Source organism: Sturnira hondurensis, unplaced genomic scaffold (assembly GCF_014824575.4).
Source record: "Sturnira hondurensis isolate 20B ecotype Veracruz unplaced genomic scaffold, ASM1482457v3 Scaffold0021593, whole genome shotgun sequence".
In the NCBI taxonomy this organism is placed as follows: domain Eukaryota; kingdom Metazoa; phylum Chordata; class Mammalia; order Chiroptera; family Phyllostomidae; genus Sturnira; species Sturnira hondurensis.
This window is the reverse complement of record NW_028094224.1, coordinates 299,657-312,922: the sequence shown is the minus strand read 5'-3', so window position 1 is coordinate 312,922 and position 13,266 is coordinate 299,657. Positions and strand designations below refer to the sequence as shown.

Here is a 13,266-nt window from a genome sequence, read left to right as displayed (position 1 = left end):
CAGCCATGGCACAGACTTTGAAAGGGGAAATAAATAAATTAGGATATATTTACTTCCTTTTTAAATTAAATTTTATGTTTATCTCATGTATTTGGGGAGGGGAGAATGTTCTTCTTTAGAAAGAAAATCAGACATTTTCCCCTTCAAGACAGAATATTAACTTCTAAAATATTTGTGTTGACTTGGATTTGTTAGTCTAAGGAAAAGTTTTAAAGTAAATATACTTAACTTTTACTTTTAAAATATATTTTCAAGCTTTAGTCAAAATAAAAAAGATAACTCTCCTTATGATGACAAAATATTAATTATGTTATTGGGGGGGCGCACCCCACCCCCTGCCCCCAGCTCCCAGCTGCCATGGATGAGAATAAGTCTACCAAGACATGACCTGCCTAGGGAGGAAAGGTGGCCCAGTTCTCAAAGGAGAAGGGCCAGAAGCCTGTTCTTTAATGGGCTTTTATTGGGTTCAATTTGCACAGGAATACAGGTAAAGCTCATCAATCATTGTCAGGCAGTAAGGAGCAAACAATAGATAACATGCAAAGAACTATGAGAGCTTATTCTGAGTCAGGGTCAGTTAGCTAAAGGGCCATAAAACTTTGGGAAACAAACTCATTTCATGTTTGGATCCTTATCAGAAAATTGAGGGCATTCTTAGCAAAGCAGGTTTCGCAGGATTTTATGCATTCTTTCTTAGGCCTGATCTCTGAGAAACTGCCTGTTCCTGCTCAAGGCTGCACTACCCTCCGCCCTCCATCATTGTTTCAGGCTTAAGTCAGTGGGGGGTGGGGGGGGGAAGGAATGCAGCCAAGAGATTAGGAGACTTCTTGTAGACACAAAGAGGACTTAGGCTATGTAGAAGCTGAGGGGTGAGGGTCCATCACCCCCTTTTTCTATAGCCCCCCCAAGTCCTTCCCTGAGGGCCCTTTCTCAACCATATCTGTCTTAGGTTGTCCCTCCCTTGAGGAATCTTACTTGTCACTGGCTAAGCAGTCAGCTGTCCTGGGCCAAGCAGAGTGAAGTAAAAGGGGGCAGAGGTGGTGCCCCAGCCAGGAAGATAAGCTTTGTCTCCTTAGTGGCTTATGGTCCCAAGGTTCTTCACTCAGCCTTAGCCATGGGGGAACATTGGCTAAGGCTGAGTAAATGATCCTGAGCCTTAGTAATGGTTCTGAGGCTGAGTAAATGGTTCTTACAGCTTCTGAAACTAGGCAGGGCGATTCCAACATATTATCATTTCAATGTTTGAAATACTGAGTAAATTACATCATAAAATGGTTACTATGATATTTAATGAGGTTTCAAAACTCAAAGTTTGTTCATATTTTTAAAGGATTTATTCTGTTCAAAGACTATAAAAAATAGTTTGTCATAAGGTAGGCAAAAGAAGAAATATTTGTTTTCTTCTTTAAAATTTATTTTGGCAAAGTGATTATTTGATGCTTATCCTCCCTCCTTCAAGCTACACTCATTGCAAAGTATTGATTATTCTCTCCCACAGTAATGTTATTACCTTAAATTTTTCAGTACAAATGTATGCTCATTATTCAATATAATCTTCAAAATACTTTGACAGTTATTTTTGCCATTGGGTTTGATGGCTTTTTAAACTGGTGAGAAATGGTAAGCCATATGTCTGTTTTTTAATAATATGAGTAAACAAAGTGGAAATGCCAGGCTGTTTGTGGTAACAGTAAAGTAGTTGGCTTGATTTTGCATAAATAAAGTAAATTTCGGCTTGAAAATGAAAACTCACCTAAGGCCGCGTCTACACGCGCGTTCCAACCTCACCGCCTTCCCGCCTGGTCCGCCTCCACCCCCCCACCCTCGCCCCTACCCCCAGCACCCCCAGTGCCCCCAGCTCCTGCAGCTCCTGCGGCGCTGGCCGAAGCAGGACGCCACTGAGCCACGGTCCTCCCGCATTCCTAGAGCGGCGTTCCTGGGAGCCGCGGTCCTTCGGCAGTTCCGAGAACTCTGACGTCAGTGGAGCGCAGAGGTCTGGTTGAGTGTTCGACTCCTCCACGGGTCGCTGCCGGGTAGCAGGCGGGGAGGTTCCTCCAGGCTGGGGAGGAACCGCGGCCAGCGCGTGTGAGCACCCCGTTCCCTACGGGCACCGAGAAGCCTTCGTGGTGGAGCTGTGGCTGTTGTTCAGTGGACACCGTGGTCGGCGGCAGCTTTCCGGAAGCTGAGTGCGATTTCACACGTGTTAAGGTTAGTCATAGAAGGTAATATTGGAGCAGAAACCTGTGGGGGCTGAGAAGACCTACGTGGCTCTTGGGGGTCGCAGCTTTCTAGGCAGAGGGAACGACCAGTGCTAAGGCTCCACAGCGGCAGCCTGGTTGACACATTCGAGGAAGAGCAGGGAGACCGGAGTGAGCAGGGCGAGGTTTGCGGAGGATGGATACAGAGATCGGGAGTGCGGGGAGGCATGGTATTGGTCATTTCTTGGTGTGAAAAGGGAAAATTCTGAGCAGAGGAGAAACGCCTGATTTATGTTTTAAAGCCTCTATCGCTGGACAAGAGTGGAATCAGGGGAACTGGAAAGTTAGGAGACTACTGCAAGTAATGGAGGTGGGAGAAAAAGGTGTCCTGGACTAGTATTGTGCTAGAAGCGGTTAGAAGTGCTCAGAGGAGTGATCTACTTTGAAGGTAGAGCCAACAGGGTTTGCTTTTGGATCAGATGTGGGTCGTGTGGTTAGGACAGAAGACAGAGGTAATTTCAGGTTTTCAGCCTGTGGCTGCAAGTGCTCCTGGAGGAAAGATATGAGGTTCAGCTTTGAGACCTCGAATATGTCATTTAACTCTCTTTAACTCTTCTTAACTCTCAATGTCTGGGTTTCCTTCTCTCTACAGTGAAGGTAGTAATAGTGTCTTCGTGACAGGGTTGCATTAACGCATGTAAAGCACATTTACAGTTGTGCTGGCTTATTGTTTTACTATGCTGAGACATGAAGAGTGAAGGGGCACTAATGAGAAAAAAAATTGGAGGGTTGGAGATGTTCAAGGCAGAGGAGTGAGAGTGGAAAGGACCCAAGAACAGGAAAGGGTATTGCAAGTTTGAAAGTTCATTACATCATGAGGAAATTTTAATCCTATTGGATGTTTTGAACTTGATCCTGAGAGTAATGATGAGCCATTAAATGTAATATGCATGGCAAAGACCTAATGATATTTTCTCCTTGGGAAGATCACTGACTGCAGTGAGAAAGCCATTTGCAGTAGTCAGGTAAGAAAAGATGGTGGCAGAGGATGAAGAGGAGTGGGTGGTTTGGGAGATATTTAGGTAGACTCAGTAGAACTTGATTGACCCGATATATGAGATGAAAGGGGGCTGGAAAGGTCAGTTTTCAAATCGTCTATTATACATTATGTTAGATACATGTAATCACATCATAGAAACAAGCCACCACTAATTCACTATTCTACACTGCATATATCTGTTACCCAAGTTCTCTAGAGAAGCAGAACCAGTAGCGATATATAGATACAGAAATACACATAGAAGAAGATTTATTATACGAGATTGGCTCACACAGTGATAGAGGCTGGCAGGTTCCAAGATCTGCAAAGCGAGTCGGCAAGCTGCAGACTCAGGAGAGCTGATTAAGTTCCTGGCTGAGTCCAAAGGCCTGAGAACCAGGAGATTCAATGATGTAGTTACAGTTCAAAGGCCAGCAGATTCAAGACCCAGGAACAGCTGATGTTTCTAGTCGAGTTCAAGGGCAGAAAGAAAGCTGATGTCCCAGTTTGAAGCTTGTCAGGCAGGAAGAAATCTCTCTTACTTGGGGGAGAGTCTGCTGGGTTTTTTCCTTTTTTTTTTTCATTCAGACCTTCAACTGGTTAGATTGAGGCTACCCACATTAGGGAGGGTATCTACTTCAGTCAGTTGACTAATTTAAATATTAATCTCATTCAGAAACACCCAGAAAAATGCCTGGACCGTGTGGCCCAGTCAATTTGTTAGATAAAAGTAACCATCACAGCCTGGCTGGTGTAGCTCAGTGGATTGAGCGCGGGCCTTCGAACCAGACGATCGCAGTTCGATTCCCAGTCAGAGCACATGCCTGGGTTGCAGGCCAGTTCCTGGCAAGCAACCCACAAGAGGCAACCACACATTGATATTTCTCTCCCTCTCTCCTTCCCTTCTTCTCTAAAGATAAATAAATAAAGTCTTTAAAAAAAAAGTAACCATCACAATATAAAACTTTTATTTCTGGCCAATAACCACCACTCATCACTTTCTTGGACTTTTTCACTTTCATTTAGAATAGTAGTATTTTTGAGGGGGGGGAGAATAGTAGGATTTTGCTTTTTAAATTTTAAGTCCATTTTTGACACAGAAAAGTATATACCAACTAGGAGTGTTCATATGTGCACATCCAGGAGTGTGCAACCGCAAGCTGTATTCGGAGCTTAGCCAGGCACAGCCACTAACCGAGTGAGCCCCCATGCATGCTGGTTCAAAGGCGAGTGTCAGCTGCCAGCACTTGCAACTCCACGGATCCTTCCAGTCACTTTAGGAGAACTCCAGATCAAGAATGCAAAGACCCCATACACCAACGGCCCGCTCCAAAGGACAATGGTGACACGTTGGGTTTGAGAGGCTTCTACAACGTATCCAGGTGCCAGGTGACTAGAAGGAAATTCAGATGTGGCACTCTTGAGTTGTCTGGGTTGGACAGCAAGGAAATCTTTGGATAAAGATAGTAATCATGTTACAAACACGCCTGTCCTCTACGTTCCCCCTTCCTAGCTTCTGCCCTATTTTATCCTTCCATAAAATGTCTTATTTTTTGAAAAAGCAATTTTTGCCCATTGTTTTCATGTTCCCATTTTCCTGTGGCAGACTCACTGCTCAGCCTAACCCACAACCTAAATTGCCCTCGCAGAAGTCAGTGACGTCTGTTTTTGTTGTTGTTTGTGCTTTGTTTTTTAAAACTGCTTTTTTAACTTCATAATATGTAATGAGCATCTTTCCATGCAATAGGTAAAACTCACCTTCTGATAGAAACTTACAAATCGGTCCAGACTCAGTATTTAGTTAGAAGCTGGTAGTGGGAGACTCAGAGGAAACAAGTAACACCAGAGGGTTTACAAGGCACACCGTGAACACGTCAAGTTTAGGGAGCAGGTGTGTCTCCCTGTTAACTTTAGGGAAACATCTGGATTCAAGGCGTAAGGTGGAACTTGTGATGGTCGTGGTGAGGGGGATCAGTGCTGACTGCCCGTGGACTCTGACTGCACTGCTCCCTCGTCTTTCCAGCCCGCACCCTTACCACTCTCTTGTCTCATCCTTGCCTGTGGCTGCCTAACGTGGAACCACCTATGAAGACCTCCAGGCTCACAACATTCACTGGCTACCAAACAGAGGGACAAGGGTTCTCCTTCATTAGCATCTGGCTCCTTTTCATCCATTTTCCCCCCTGGTTGGCATCTTCCATGTTGAGATTTTTTACTGCTTGCTCCTCTTTGGGCGCAATTGCTCCTGGCCCTGTCCTTGCTGTCTGCTCCTCCTGATTCTCACCACGACTGCACTGCCACGATACTTGGACCTGAAGATCCACTCCCTTTTCACCTTCTCCACCTACTGTTGGGCCACCACCCCCTACTCAGGGCCACCAGGAACTGAGAAGGATGTGAGTGACTGTTGGGTCTGACTTGTGTTTTTTAATTGATTGCATGTGTCAGGTCCTAGACTCATCCACCTTCCTGTGACATTTCACACTCCTGAGCACTGCGTTTTCATATAACCCCAGTTACAAATCAGTGAATTTGTGTTCTTTACAATTATTATCTCATTCACCTTAAAACATCTCTGTGAACCAGGTGTTACCTTCATCTTTCAGGTGAGTAAACTAAGTCTCCAGGAGGATAAGGAACTTGCCCCAGGTCACTGCTGACAAGTGACAGGGCTGGATTGGAACATGTACAGAAATGGCTGCTCCCAGCCGTCCGGACGCTGTTCCTTCTCACCTCTCTTCCGTATGGTTGGAGTTTCCTGGGTTCCAGCCACCACTAACTGCTGCGCTGCCCTGAATCTGCCAGGCTTGCTTTCCCCAACAGCTCTGTGCTCAGCCTTGGCTCTGACTGAAAAGCCCTTTCTCTGTTTTCTTGTCTGCTTCGCTTTCACTTGTCTTTTGGAACTCAGAGGGACCTGCGTCCAGGAAGGAGCCTCACCACCATGCCCCGCTGACACTCTGTGTGTCTCTCTGCTGTAGCCCTGCACGTGCTGCACTGCGACCTCTTGAGAAGCAGAGAGCAGTGGAGGCCGGGAGCTGTGTCCCTCTGTGTTCCTGGCAACTGAGGGTCTAGCACATAGTAGACAGTCAGCAAGGGAGGTGGGCTGTGAGGACCATATTCTTGTAGTTAATCCTGATATTGGCTTAAAGAACATGTAGGCAGTTTTGTCTTGTGTCTTTTGTCCCTTAACGTTTGAGACTTTTCAAATCTACAGAACAGTGTGAGAACAGCACAGTTGGTACTGCAGCCCGTCGTGCGGCAGCCATGGTTGACTCCCCGCTGTGTGTGCTCGCTGTCTGTGCGCATGAACATACACTGTCCTCCTGAAACACCTGAAGGTTCGTTTCAGCATCATCTGAGAATAAGGATACATGACCATGAAAGGTTCATCTCACCTGAGCAAATTCTCAGTCCGCATCTATAAACTTTGTCTGTAAAGGGCCCGTCAGTAAATGTTTTCAGCGTTGCAGTTGAGATGATCTCTGTGGAGGCCACTCAGTCCTGCTAGTGTTGCTGGGCCTCAGGCCCAACCAATGACAGGCTTTGGGCTCCATTCAGTTCTTTGAGCTGTAGTTTGCTTATTTAAGTTTCTGAATTCTTCAAACCATAATGTTTGTATTTTTTTAAAACTCCAGCCAATTTTACACATTGTGTTTTGCTATGTTGCTTTAATCTAGACCAGGGGTGTCAAACTGATTTTCACCGAGGGCCACATCAGCTTCACGATTGCCTTCAAAGGGCTGAATGTAACTTTGGGACTGTATACACGTAACTACTCCTTAACCAGGGGCAAGGAGCTCAGCACTGCTGCGGGGTGGAAATAAGGTGGAGGTGTTTTCCATCTGTGATCTAGACCCATACCTTCCCTACACCTTGTTATTTTCGTGAAATTGATTGTTTAGAAGAGCCAGTGCCTATTATAGATGAACTACATTGTGGATTCATCTGAAAGTTTACTCATTATTAGATTCACGTAAACATTTTCAGTGATGATGCTCTGTAGGTGGGAAGGCACAAGTCAGTTGTCTCACGTTGGAGCTGCTAGATTCTATCACTACCTTAAGTGTATGACATTGCCATTTTTCCTTTTGTCATTAATAAGTGGTGAGCGTCACTGAGGGTTATTGAGCCTGAGAATGTCCCCTGCGGCCTCCCCTGCTTTCACCCAGTGGCTCTGCCCATTTGTAGTCCTTGATTGAATCAATGATTTCACAAAAAGCTACAAGAAGAATTTTCAAATGTATTTTTCCTATGTCAGCTGGCAGTCGTGTGTAAAACAGAGTTTTCTCATTTTGTATGTGTTCCTTCTTTAGGAATTAAAATTTTTTTCAAGATTTTAAAATGTATTTTTAGAGAGAGGGGAAGGGAGGGAGAAAGACAGGGAGATAAACATCAATGTGTGGTTACCTCTCAAGTGCCCCCTGCTGGGGACCTGGCCTGCACCCCAGGCATGTGCCCTGGCCGGGAATCAATAGGCCACCCTTTGGTTTGCAGGCCCACACTCAGTCCACTGAGCCACACCAGCCAAGGCTAGGGATTTTTTTCCAGAGGGAACAAAATAGATAGTAATTGTTGAAAATGTACCTGCCCAACACAGGGGTATTGCTATTGATCTTGTTATCGTTGCTACTGCTATTACTATTTCTGTGATTCTTGTTATTAAATTTCCAGGAGTGTTCCCGAGGAGATAGTCCAAAAGAAAGTTCTCCAAGACAGAGAGAGCAGTCTGAAGCCGGAGATGGCATCAGCATTGGTCAGTGCTCCTTCCCCGGCTCCTCTGAATCTGAAGAAGGATTCAGGAAGGCCAGTGAGAGACGGTCACCACACTGCTAGGGATCAGGGATTCAGACATCCAGGAAATGGCACTGGCCTTGAACGGGAGCCGCTGTGCAGACAGTTCAGACAGTTGCGGTATGAGGAGACCGCAGGACCTCGAGAGGCGCTGCGCCGGCTCCACGAGCTCTGCCGGCTGTGGCTGCGGCCCGAGACGCACAGCAAAGAGCAGATGCTGGAGCTGCTGGTGCTGGAGCAGTTCCTGCGCATCCTGCCCGCGGGGCTGCGCGCCCGGGTGCGGGAGCGGCGTCCGCAGAGCGGCGAGGAGGCCGTGGTTGTACTGGAGGATCTGCATCCAGAGCTGCAAGAAACTGGACAGCAGGTGGAAGAGGTAAGAGGTGTGCTCTCTTTCAGGGAGGCGGGGTTGGAGACCCGCTGGAGAGGTGGAAAGGAGCTGAGTGGTGGCAAGAGAATTGCCGAGTTCTCTTTCCGGTTTCCTGTCAATTTGGCTGTTCCTTGCTGTGGGTTTCACCTTTCTCTGCTGGGAGGAAGCATGCTTTTCGTCACCCCTGTGCGGTTTCTCTTTGCTCTCTTTTCTAATGTTAGAGCCTTCTTCTGAACAGCAGCTCTCTCCTGTACCCACGTGTACCCAATTGTTCCTAGGGCCTAGGACAGGCAGAGAAACAGCCCGTGAGTGTGGAAGAGACAGCGGCTCTGAGTGCTGCGCAGGCCCAGCAGGTCACACCTGAGCGAGCAGATCCGAAGCCTGAAACAGAACAAGGTAAGAAACAGACAGTCTTCCCGGGCGTGAGAAGCCTGCACAGCACCCCTGGCATTTTGTTCTTTGTTTTTGTTTGGAGTCAGATTTACTGAGGTGTAGTGTACACACTGCAAACCCACTCTTGGTGAGTGTACAGTTCAGTGAGTTTCACAAACAGAAAGTAATTGCAGTTGTCTAATCACCACCATAATGAAGATGTAAAGATTCCATCACCCCAGACCTTTCACTCCGTTCAGTGAAAGCTGAAGCCTCCGGTGAGAGGGCTGCCCCCTCCCCGAGGCACAGAACTCCAGCTCCTGCTGCAGCGCCTGTGTCTTCTCACTGCCTTCCTGTCGCTGCGAGAGGCTTCTGTCTTTGGTTTCTAAATGTCACCTGGATTGGGTTTTTTGTTGTTGTTTTACTGTGCTGTGTTTTCTTTGATTCTGAAATAGATCTTTCTAATTTCTATCCCTTTCCTTTCCTTTTCTTCTTACCAGTCTGATACAAGCCCTGCTTGTTATCTTGGTGCCTCTGTGGAAGCACCGTCTGCCATTTCAACACATTCATTAATGTTGCTCCCTCCTTAAATCCCTTCAGTTAGTGCATGATGTTATTCTTTTAGTCTTTTTTGTGTGTTTGAAAAATTCTATAATGAAGAGTAAAAAACAAGAAAAAAATACCACTTTCAGTGTCTTCCAGTGGCTGTTAATGAAGGCCTGATACACATATGCCGGCATCTGCTAACCACAGCCAAGTCATGTTAACCAGCGACCAACATGCTCCACTCTGCTGGGCCTCGAGCACTGACTGTTCTGTGTTCTGGGAAAACCCCTGGCCCCAAGCAGATTGGGACAGTGAGTCACCCCCTGTCCCATCCTGCCCAGCTGCATTTGTTTCTCTCTGAGTCTTCCATCCGGAATAGCTGTTCCTCACTCTCCCTAAGCCCTACCCACCATCAGGACCAAGCCAAGATGCCACTTTCCTGGTCATTTCCTAAGTTTTCTGAATCTGGGTGAGGCTCCCCACCGGCTGTTCTCCTACTGCAGAATTGACCCCAGTAGAGTGTACTTGCTGGTTAGCATCTCCTTTTTTTCTGCCAGAAAAATCTGCAGGGACTTTGTTTCATTTCCTGAGCTGGTTGCGGTTCCTGGCTTAGAGCTGGCAGTCAGTGTCTCCTTGTTGAATGATTGGTGTCGATTCTAAAGCCCTTCTTGACCCACTGACCCTCTTTCAGTTTTGGATGTTGCTGCAGAGGCTTCTTCTGGAAAGTTGGAGGCTTAATTTACATTTCTGCATTTACACAGCGAAGTCAACATTAAAATCAGCACCACGCCCAGCACCAGCACCCAGCACCACCATCACCACCACCTTTCCTTCATTTTCTGTTAAAGGGCCATCGCTTTCTTATTGGCCCAGGTCCTCAGTGGACCTTTGTTTTCCATTTTCCATGTGACAAGCCATTTTCAAGAATACAGCCATTCCCTTTGAGACAGTCTGCTAGCGTGTGCGTGTGTGTGTATATGTGTGTGATACAAAGTAGGCCACGTCCCACCACCACCCACTTCCTTCCCCAAAGGCAGCCACTGCTAACAGTTTGTTGTGTATCATTCCACGTGTGATCTATATAAGCACAAATAGCCACAGTATTTCCACTTCGCACACATGGCTGGATTTAAAATTTTTCCTACTAATTACAGATTTCTTTCCCCAAGCACCAAAAAACAAGTCATTGTTGGCGTATATTTGATATTTCAGGTGAAGAGACAATGACTGAGAATAAGACGCCAGCTGTAGAGACAGACCCTTGTGGAGGATCGGAATCGACTGGGAAAGTATCTGAGCCTGGAGAGCCACACTGTGAGGGCTCTCGCTTGGAAAGGCAGCAGGCCAAGCCCAGGGAGAAGACCGACTGTAACCGGTCAGCCAGTGGGGAGGGATTCCTCCAGCACTCAGACCTGGTTGGGCACGAAGGTATGCACAGTGCGGGAAAGCTTTGTGAATCCAGTCCTTCTGGGCGTCAGAAAACCGGCTCTAGAGAGAAAAGCCATCAGTGTCATGAGTGCGGGAAAGCCTTTCAGAGAAGCTCACACCTTGTCAGACATCAGAAAATCCATCTTGGTGAGAAGCCTTATCAGTGCAAGGAGTGTGGGAAGGTGTTTAGCCAGAACGCAGGCCTCTTGGAGCATCTCAGAATCCATACTGGAGAGAAACCTTTTCTGTGTATCCACTGTGGGAAGAACTTCAGGCGCAGCTCTCACCTGAACCGGCACCAGAGGATTCACAGTCAGGAGGAGCCCTGTGAGTGCAGGGAGTGTGGGAAGACCTTTAGCCAGGCCCTGCTTCTCACCCACCATCAGAGAACCCATAGCCACGCCAGGGGCCACCAGTGTCACGCATGCGGGAAGGCCTTCAGCTTAACCTCAGACCTTATTCGACATCACAGGATTCACACTGGAGAAAAACCTTTCACCTGCAACGTATGCCAGAAAGCCTTCCGACTCAACTCCCACCTCGCTCAGCACATGCGGATCCACAATGAAGAAAAGCCCTATGAGTGCAGTGAGTGCGGAGAAGCCTTCAGGCAGAGGTCAGGTCTTTCTCAGCATCGGAGATACCACCACAAAGACAGGCCGGCTCACTGAAGGGCCCTCCCCCCATGGGACGCTGGAGACAGACATGAACAAGCAAGCCAAATTTTAGGAGAATTCCCTCTAGCCAACCCTGGCATCAGAGGATCTTTGGGGTTGAGGGGGTGGACTTGGAGGCTCTCTGCCCCCATTCCTCCTTTGGTTTCCTTGAAGTCAGCTTTGTACTACGGTAACTGACCAAGATGGCACTGGGGCATCAGAGTTGAACAGCATCCTTGACGCAGGAGTTCTCAGAGCCTTTGACTTGGTGCAGACATGGTGATGCGTCTCCAGGTAGCAGAGAACATCGTGACTGAGTGAGGGCTTGGAAGCCGTCAGCAAGTCAGGTATCCACAGATGTACAGGCTGAAGCAGAACCAGAGCAGGTGGATATTTTTTTTTCCATATGCTACAGCAAGAGACTGCTATAAAATAAAACAGGTGTCTTACAGTGCCGGTTAATGGTGACTGTTCCCCCCAGTGGCTTTACTAACCTCCACTCCTCCTACCCCCAACCAGCAGAGGCATTTTGGAAAGCCAAGATCCCCTAATTTTACCATTGCCCACCCCCATCCCTGCCATGAGATCTCTTTGATTCAAGTTAGAAATTAAACTGGAGAAAAGATTCCTAAGGGATCTGAATGAACCATGCTGAATTCATGTAGCTGCCGTCACTCTTCATAACTCCAGTGCGGGGTAGTGACTGCCGCCTAGACAGCTGAGTGAATGTCTGATGCAGTTTTTAAATGCTGCTTGTTCTGGAATTCTTTGAAAGTCAAGTAATAAAAAGTCAGCTTGGAGATTATGGGCTCTATGTTGTGAACACAACAATGTCATCATGATGAAGAGTATTAAGTGTAGGGGACTCCACTTCCAGACACATTACTTGTTGAGTAATAGCAGCTGCCTAGGCTCTGCTGTCTGGAAAAGGCTTCACATTCTGCCACGGAGTGGGAAGGTTGGTTAAGCATCATGGTTTTCTAAGGATTTGGTGCTGCATATGGTTGAAAGACAAAGAGTAGGAGTGAGCCCTGGCTGGTGTGGCTCAGTGGACTGGGTGCTGGCCTGCGAAGTGGGGGTCACTGGTTCGGTCCCTGGTCAGGGCACAGCCTGGGTTGTGGGCTGGGTCCCCAGTGGGGGGCAACACATTGGTGTTTTTCTCTCTCCCTTTCTCCCTCCCTTCCCCTCTAAAAATGAATAAATAAAATCTTTTTTAAAAAGTAGGAGTGACTTAATCAAAGTCTGTTTTTCTCCTAAATAAGAGAGGCCGGCGGCGACGAGCAGTCCAGGACTGGTAAGGCGATTCAGTGATGTTACTGGGGCCGCTGGCCTCTGCTTTCCTGCACCACCACCCTGGTGCATGCTGTGGGTCCCTACGGTCATCGCATAACCCTTGGTGGCTGCTCCAGTCCCAGCCATCACATACAAAACATGGACACAAGGAAGAAGGACAGAAAGAAGCGCCTCCAAAATCTGCCAGCTCCCTGTGAGCAGCCTTCCCACAGATACTGCCTCACTGTGTCATAGGCCAAAACGTGGGACAGGGAGGCTGGGGAAGTGTGTGCACAGCTGAAAAGTGGGCTTCTGTCACGGTTAGGGGGATACATGCTGGAACAAGCACTGAGCGGTCTGACCCCACTCCTGTTCCTTCCCGGGTCGGACTGGTAAGAGCTGCCAGGCAACCACAGTGGCATTGGACCGAATCTGTAGGAGAAGCAGCTGTAACTGAGAAATTGAAGGAATTGCATAGAAAGTCAGCCACATTCCACCTCTTGGAGAATCATAAAGCTGTGTAGTTTTCATCCTGCCTTTATGAGTAAATGAAGTTGATACCAGGCCCCCCCCCCACACTCAAGTGTTTGGAGGCCT

The 13,266-nt window shown here is 47.5% G+C and overlaps 1 protein-coding gene and 1 pseudogene across 2 annotated transcripts; one reads left to right on the top strand and one right to left on the bottom strand.

Annotated features, from left to right (window-relative positions):
* Window positions 1–2,000: 2,000 nt before the first annotated feature.
* Window positions 2,001–12,202, top strand: ZSCAN26 (zinc finger and SCAN domain containing 26). 2 transcript variants are annotated; one of them, XM_037033048.1, is made up of 5 exons: window positions 2,001–2,208; window positions 6,146–6,335; window positions 7,909–8,401; window positions 8,674–8,791; window positions 10,526–12,202. In XM_037033048.1, the coding sequence occupies exons 3-5, from the start codon at window positions 7,976–7,978 to the stop codon at window positions 11,410–11,412; spliced, it is 1,431 nt and encodes a 476-aa protein (XP_036888943.1). In that variant the 5' UTR covers window positions 2,001–2,208; window positions 6,146–6,335; window positions 7,909–7,975; the 3' UTR covers window positions 11,413–12,202. The 2 variants fall into 2 exon arrangements, with proteins under 2 accessions (XP_036888943.1, XP_036888944.1); XM_037033049.1 differs by lacking the exon at window positions 6,146–6,335 and having other exon boundaries at window positions 2,044–2,126; window positions 2,161–2,208.
* LOC118977927 (protein BEX2-like) lies at window positions 5,166–6,543 on the bottom strand (annotated as a pseudogene).
* Window positions 12,203–13,266: the final 1,064 nt, after the last annotated feature.